Raw genomic sequence first — 8090 nt, 5'->3', positions numbered from 1 at the left:
AGTATCACAAATTAAACACTACAGATGTTTGCTGATATATTTGTTTCTAATAGTGCATGTTGTCTTTCCCAAATTGAATTCTGTTGAACCATTTGGGAAGGAGTTTAACAGGCATAATTCTTTGCTCAGTCTTGTCTAATTTGGCCTCCTCTGAACATATAGGACTGGTATACTTAGAGTTCTCAGCATAGCCCAGTTGGCTGGACTTTTTGGAATTTGTATTCCTAACACATCTGGAAAGCACCAACTTGGGAAGATTGTTTTAAATCCCTTAGGATCATCATCTTGCCCCCAACAATCTGGGTCCTCATTGTATTGACTTTGGAATGATGCAAAGTCAATACAGAAGATGCAGAAAATGCTGTAGGGGATCAGTCTTGAGCTCATCTGAATCAGTCTTGAGCCTGATCATTCAGTCTTGAGCCCATCGGCTCAAGTCTTGAGCCTGAATCAGTCTTGAGCCCATCGGAATCGAACTCCTGGCTGTAAGCAGAGTTAGCCTGCAAATACTGCATTCTAACCCCTGCACCCCCAAGTAGCATAATATTAATGAGAGGGAGGTGCACAGTTTTCTACTTACATAGCAACCTAGTACTATATAGTTCATCTGCTAATGTACAAGCTGTTTACTACATGACTTTGCACAAGAAGTACCATGATAGGATTCTGAATCACTTTCTGAAAATCAGGCTTAGAAAAGTGAGTCAAAGAAAGTGCCTGAATTGTTTAGGTGTTAAAAATGGTATGTAAATTTAATCCTGAATCAATCTGATGATTTATGATTCTGCTTAGGCTATACCAAATATGATTACAACTGGAAGAAAAAGCCTCCATTACAACATCAGAATGGACAGTCAATTGATTAGAATATAGAATAATAGAGTTGGAAGGAACCTTGGAGATCTTCTAGTCCAACCCCCTGCTCAAGCAGGAGACCCTGGCCTACACCATTTCAGACAAATGGCTGTCTGTCCACTCTCTTTAAAAACCTCCACTGATCGAGCACCGACAGCTTCTGGAGGAAAGCTTTTCCCTTTTGTTTATTGCTCTCACTGTTAGGAGATTTCTTAGTTCTAGGTTGCTTTTCTCCTTGATTAGTTTCCATCCATCATTTCTTGTCTAGGATTAAATATGGTCCAAAGTGATAAGAAAATGGTGAAAAGCAAGACATTGTGCCTGACATTGGTTGGAAATAAATGCATAAATATTCACATGAAAAGAGGGAAAAGAATCTATGATCAATATGGAAAAAGAACCAGAAAGCCTGGGGTGGGCAGGGGAAGCAGACAATGCAAATGCAGCAAATAATTCTTCCATGCTACTATTAAAAGTGATAGTAACTGTTTCTGGCTTGTTTGCAAACTAGTAGGTAAGTTAGTCATCTTCTATTCTGGTTGAAATTCCTCAGAAGCTTTTCTAAGAGACATCCCATCCACTTTCTTTTCTGGCTAAAATATATCTATGCTTTTCCTCCCTGTCCATCCAACCACAGTATCAAATCATTTCTGTCTGAAGGCAGTTATATTCATCAGTCTATGGAAGATTCTGTTTAATCTTCCACAAAACAGACCACAACATATCTTAGTTTATAAACATTTAGTATTTAAAGTTGAAGATACATGTCCAAGTAGCTCAATTGCAGGACATTTGTTCCTTATAAATCTTTCTTGTCTGTCGGCTGAAGGATGCAGAAAATGCTGTAGGGGATCAGGGCCACTGCGCAGATATGGGCACAAGTGCACTTACAGAATGAGAGGAGGTAAAAAAGAATCTCCTGATCAGTGGGTAGTTCAAAGGAATCAAACAGGTGCAGGACTAACAATGAAAAAATGATGCAACTGAAGTGGAAGATCAGCCCTTGGCTTGGCTTCCCTTTGCCCATTTCTGCATACATTGGGGAGTTGAGTCCAAATCCCAGACCAAACAAAATGCCCAGATTGCGTAAAAGACTGGCAAACGGGGTTGTGTCAATATGGACCCATTCAGGCCTTTCACACCACTTGTGGGCCTTCTCGAGTGTCCATAAGAGATCTACACCCAGCATCTTGAGCAGCAGGTACAAGCCTAGGGCAAAACTAAAGAGGAAGCCAATAGTTCCAACATATCGTGTGAAGTTGGCAGTGTAGATGGAATGGACTTGTTCAAAAATCACAGCCACCAGTATTCCTGTGGAATAAGTCAATCATTGATTGAGTTGACATTCTCTGATATTTACATATAAGATTTTGTTTTTTTATTTATTCAGGACCAGGAATAGCTTACCTGAAATAACACCTACAATCACTTGATGTGGGAAGTGTGCAGCAATGAACACTCGGGATAAGCAGACACAGACTTGTATAGCCCAGAATCCTGCCCAAAGAAGACCATGCAGCCATCTGGAATGGGGAAGATCAGGGCAAAAGCAGGAGTTTTTAACTGCACCAAAGAGGGACATCTTAGGCTAAAGGCCAATCTGTCCTTTGAATGTTATGCCAGAACAGGAAATAAGATTTCATTTAGCTAATTCTACAGTGAATTAGTTAAATGAAGATAGTCCCCACTTATCAACTGCTTTGTTTGGTGACTCTTCAGTGTTATAAAAATACTGAAAACATAACTTTGACACCAATGTCTGTATTTATGAACTTCATAGTATCCCTCAGTCGTGCAGTTTCGATTAGAATCAGTATGTGTTGTCCTGTACTGATCTGGGTTTTTCCCCTTCACTTTCAGTACTGAGAGATTGCACAGGAAGGGATTACAAGAAAATAAGCAGGCACATACTGATTACTCTCTTGAAATCCTTTCTCTAATCTCTGTGCTCTGCAAGGGGTAGGAGAGAAGCAATATCTATGGGCAATTTCTGCTGTCCTGTTTTTGGAACCATCTGTAGCTTTGAGACTTTATCTGATGTACAGGGGTGTCACAGTGTACGATGTGATTGTAAAAGAGTAGACATCATAGCGAAATCAAAGTTATGTCTGTTTTTTATATGTTCTGCACACGTCCATACATACAAACCTGGCAGAACTTTATTTATTCCACTGTTGCTCACACCCTGCCCCCCCCCCACTTCTCCTATGGATATCTATATTTGTGTATCTGTGTTAAACTGACAAGATACCTGCTGTGTCTTCACTTTAGAATTAAATAAATTTATCTAATCGGTCTGGCAGTCAAAAATACATTTCGTTATCTCCTTTTGCGTGGCATTTCCTCACAAATGGATGATTCCCTGAAATATTCAGTCAAGATATTTTCATAATTAAGTTTCAATGCACACATTTGTGAAATGTTTCCAGAGGTTCCCAAAACAAACTGAACAAAAACAGGGAGACTGACACTGAAGCACAACAAAATCCAATTTTCCACAAATGCAGATAGCCCTTGACTTACCACAGTTCTTTTAATGACCATTCAAAATTATGACACTGAAAAAATGGCTTACGAATGTTTCTCACATGAACGTTGCAGAAGCCCCATGGTCATTGGTGGCGACTGGTTTGTATTGATGATAGTTGCAAGCAAAGTCATTGGGGAAGCCAGATTCACTTAAAACCCATGTCACTAACTTAGCAACCCCAGTAATTCACTGAACAATGGTACCAAAAAAGCTCACAAAAGGGGCAAAATTCACTTAACAAATGCCTCACTGAGCAATAGAAATTTTGGACTCAATTGTGAACATAAATCAAGGACTACCAGTATAATGCTTCAATTTTTAATCTCAATTTTGATTTCATGAAAGTTATCACTGCTGATTTAGAAGTCAACTTTGAAACTGCTGTGCAAGAACACAGTTTATTTCATGTTGCATATAGATAATGCTTCTTAACGTGTTGATGGTGGTAGCCTTTGTCTCAAACAAAAACAACCACCTGAAAATGAGAGTGAATTGAGACAATGTTTTCCTCCATAGTCTTATATCAATATCCTCTCTTTAGAAGCAAATCGGAATGGGAAGATATATCCAGGAGAGAAGAGCAAAAGAGGAACTCTCGGTTATGTCCATGTCTAAACATAAAGTTTCAGCATGATAGCAATCAAGCAGACCTTACCTGCCTCTCAAGGTGTTTCGCTTCTGTGGCTGTAGTAGTGATAGTAATGCTGTCACCATGACATAATAGACCCCTGAAGACCCCATGGCATGACCAGAAGGACTACCTGAAGATGCATACAAAGGAATCAATGAAAGGAAGGCCGCAGCTGCAGTGGCTTAAGGAAGGGACTGGGAAAGTAGGGAGTACAACACTTCCAACCTCACCTGGGCCAGTTTCACAAGTAATGGGAAACTGGCGGATTACCGGGGGTGTTACATTGCCATAGAAATCTGTCTCATGAACCCACCAGTAGGGCCTTTCTCCGAAGAGGATCCTAGGAGGAAGGAAAATTAAAAGTAATTCTGATCCCAGTAAAGGACAAAGCAATAGCAGGCATAAGATAACAGACACTTAACAATTCTGGGAATACCAGATAATTGGTCTATCTGTAAAAAAAAATTTCAAGTTTCTAATTTCAGATTTACCTGCAAGACAGGAGTTCTAGAATTAAAGGCATTTCAAGTAGAGATAGACATGGGCAACATTCCCCAACCTGTGCTCCCATTCTTCCTAGCACTGAGAATTATGAAAATTATAAGCCAAAGATATTTGACTCAGAAAGATTTATTACTCTTGCTGCTGTTTTCTGAATTTTAATTTTAATTTTTGCAAACTCATTGATTGTTTTAATAGAAAACTAACCATGCAATTTTAAAATAAAATTTCAACAGTCAGTTTTTGTTTTTCTTCATCCAGCAAAATCAATCTAATTTTTTCAACAAAATGAAGAATGCATGTTATAATGTACAGGTTAGAGTACTTGTCAGTATGACTTCTGTGAAAAAAAGATCAAATTCTAGAAATCATTAACAAAATTGTAAGATCTAAAAATGCCAATGATTTTTTAAAAGGTACAATATTACACTTGCCTATTCAGAAGGCAAGATATATTTAGTAAAATATATTATATTTAATAAAAATGATTCCCAATTAAATTAGATTGGAACCTGAGAGCACATTTAGTAGAGCATAGTATCTATTTAAAAAGCTGCCTAAATTCAGAACATTTTCCCAAATACATGTCTTTAAAATGGCAATTGTAACCTCTTCCGTAATATGGAGACAAAATTGCCCATAGTTTTCATCATGATACCCAAATCCCAGTTTATGGTAGTCGGAGAATAAAAGTCCATGGAACAAATGGATGCTCAGACTATTTAAGCAAATAAACAAATAACTGGTTAATTTCTGAAGAGAGAGAGAAGAGAATAATGGCAGTCCTTAAGCCTCCTCCTTTTTCCTTAAGTATCCCAAATTCAACTCTCCGAGGGGGCCCATATGAAATATAACTTGGAAATGATAAACGCTTATTTGGAGGAAAACCTAGTGTGAATGTTTTCTTTCTCCCAGTCATCTCCCTCTCCTTAGTTCTTTCTTGCTTCACAGCCAACAGTTTTTAGCATTACGTACAATTTATAAATTACAATTTGTGCTGGCCTTTCAAAAAAGAGTCAAAATCTGGAACATATAAGCATAATTCCCCCCCACCCTAATATTACTGTATACTATATTCTTTTGCATGCTTCACAGGATGCAAAGACCTATGTCTGAGTTAAGCACCAGATCAACAAATTTGCAAGAAGGAAGGGTTGTAAAAGTCACTTTGGTCTTTATGCTGGAAGAATGAGAGGAGAAGTCATTCCTGACCCCAGATATGGTGATCAGGGATTCTCACTCATGCTCACCACTTGAAAACAAGGTTGAACCAATCGCCGATGACAGCTACCCAGATGAGTCGGATTCCTACTGCTTCCTTCAGTTGGAACCAGATGGGAAAGAGGAAGAAAAAAGTTGTTCTGAGATCAGCTACTGTTGAGATGAAGAGAAACCAGTCCTGAAAGTCCATAAAATTCTCTTGGAGGTAACTGGTGGCCTGGATTCCTGCACTATGCAATAGATCCATGGTGCAGCTTCAGCAGAGATTATCGTTTCCCACTTTGGTACTTCTTAGTTTCCCCAGCAATTGCTGGGCCTTTTTAATATCCAAGCCCTCTGATCTTTGATCTTTAACCACCTCTCCTGTCCAAAAAATATTGACAGAAGCTGCAGAATGAAGCAAGGTGTATTTGTTTGCAAGAGTCAATATCTTCTGTTTCAGGGAGCATATCTGCCCTACATGCTTGAAAGTGTTTGAAATACCATTGCCTTTTCCCACCGAATTCTGAATGGAGGTTAGATTCTGCTTAACGGAACGCACTTCAAAACTACAATTCTAATGCACCTTTGGAAAAAGTTATGAACATCTAAATGTAATAATGTATCAGTAGATGAGGCAACTATTGTAACAGTGAGGAAAAATATTCTGCTTAATTCAACCATTATGGAATGAGTGCATAACCCACTGTATTTATTTATATGCATCCTATTTGTGTTTTAGCCTGACTGTACACTGCCCCGAGTCCCTTTTGGGAGAGGGGGCGGTCTAGAAATACGAAATAAAGTAAAAGTAAAGTAAAGTAAAGTTATAAGGCATCAGCAATCTTCAAGAACTATTTTTAAAGAATTAAATTAGCATAAGCAGTTCCAATTTTCTTTGTTCTTTGAACTTGGTCTAGTTAAATGTCTAAATCTCAGACATTTTAGATACAAACTAAAAACTGGGAAATTGAAGGTTGATAAGTAAACTTTCCAGGTAATTATTTAATCAATCAATCAAGACTCAAAGGCATTCTTAATCTGGCATACCTGAGGTCAGAGAACTATCCACCAGAAATATATGCAGCAGCACAATCAACAAGCTCTAAGACATTATTTTCTAAATTCTATGCTAAAGCAATTTATTTATAAGCAGATAAACAGACCAGCCTCTCAGAGGAAAGAAAAGGGTAGGGGGTAACGATATACAACCAAAATGAACCCAGCATTTTGGATTTGAGGACTACGTAACCAAATAACAACTATCGAATAGGATTACAAAAAGAAATCAGCCAAGATCCCAATTTCAATCAAGACCTTGAGCAATGTGAAGTAAAATACATTAATCAGGCTTTAGATTCATCCCAATCTGGTTGGAGGCTTGGCTTTGGAGAGAAACAACCTGCTGTGGTGGGTGACTTTTTCCAGAAATTATAGCATGTGTCTTCTAGTCTATTTGTGTAAGGCTGAAAAAACGAATTGTTATGGCCATCTCAGTCTTCCTCATGCAATATTTTGAGAAGAAATACTGGAAAATAGATGTTATTTTTCATACCGATGGCCATCAAATTTTGACAACACTCTTAAATATACAGATTTAGCCATTTAAATTTATTCTGGTTTTGGTATGTGCAGAGAGTTCCCACTTCATGTATCTATACAAACTTTCTTACTTTTGGGATATTTTTGTATGCTAGTATGGTAGGGATACTTAGACTAGAGTACAAAATCTGGACAATCTCAGATAAATTATGGAGTATCTCAGACACTTCCAAATATTATTCGAATGTTCTGGACTTAAAAAATGCCCTAGCCACTTTTGTGGGGTTTATGTTTGGTATTAGAGAGAACTTGGTTGGAAAATAGATCTGAAAGAAAATGTTATCATAGGACATAAATCTCCTAGAGTCTAATGTATTTTCACCATTAATGTAATTTCACCATTAATTGCAAGGAGGAAAAGATTTCAAGAATATCTCTGTAAGCAGCCAGTTTGGCCTTGTTTACAGTACTTGCATGATCAGTTCCAGCCTCTTAATGACAATTCTAAGGTCAACTGGACAGGACAGGTTAGGTCAGTGTTTTTCAAACTTGGCAACTTGCTATGGAATTTTGGGAGTTGAAGCCCACACATCTTAAGAGTTGCCAGTATGAAAATGTTAGGCTAAATAATTTATTAATGTGAGGGGATGAAGTTTATTAAGAGTCACTTAAAAATGGAGTTGTAAATTTATTTTCAATCTCCTAAGTTTTATTCTCATTGTTTTTTGGTCAAAAAAAAAAGTAAATACCAAGTAATGGAAATTTCACCACTAGCTATAGAATCATAAAAGATAGACAGGAGCAGACAAACCTATTAAAGGACAAATTGCT

The 8090-nt window shown here is 37.8% G+C and overlaps 1 protein-coding gene across 1 annotated transcript; it reads right to left on the bottom strand.

Annotated features, from left to right (window-relative positions):
• Window positions 1-96: 96 nt before the first annotated feature.
• LOC309401901 (glucose-6-phosphatase catalytic subunit 1-like) lies at window positions 97-6027 on the bottom strand. The gene is made up of 5 exons (XM_081971253.1): window positions 5768-6027; window positions 4247-4356; window positions 4041-4146; window positions 2263-2378; window positions 97-2166 (listed from the first exon to the last, which is right to left on the bottom strand). Exons 1-5 carry the CDS (start codon window positions 5983-5985, stop codon window positions 1655-1657), a joined length of 1062 nt encoding a protein of 353 aa, XP_081827379.1. The 5' UTR covers window positions 5986-6027; the 3' UTR covers window positions 97-1654.
• Window positions 6028-8090: the final 2063 nt, after the last annotated feature.

This window comes from Natrix helvetica (genome assembly GCF_964273705.1).
Source record: "Natrix helvetica genome assembly, chromosome: Z".
Taxonomy (NCBI): Eukaryota; Metazoa; Chordata; class Lepidosauria; order Squamata; family Natricidae; genus Natrix; species Natrix helvetica.
Note: the sequence above shows the minus strand (reverse complement) of the source record. Positions and strands in the feature narration are given on the sequence as shown.

What these genes read in the sequence shown, in the direction of transcription:
- LOC309401901 (XM_081971253.1), bottom strand. Translation starts at nt 5,985, where the DNA reads ATGGATCTATTGCATAGTGCAGGAATCCAGGCCACCAGTTACCTCCAA. An exon ending in TACTTGTGAAACTGGCCCAG is followed by an intron (nt 4,147 to 4,246) that starts GTGAGGTTGGAA and finishes ATGCATCTTCAG; the next exon opens with GTAGTCCTTCTGGTCATGCC. An exon ending in GATTGTAGGTGTTATTTCAG is followed by an intron (nt 2,167 to 2,262) that starts GTAAGCTATTCC and finishes CTTATTCCACAG; the next exon opens with GAATACTGGTGGCTGTGATT.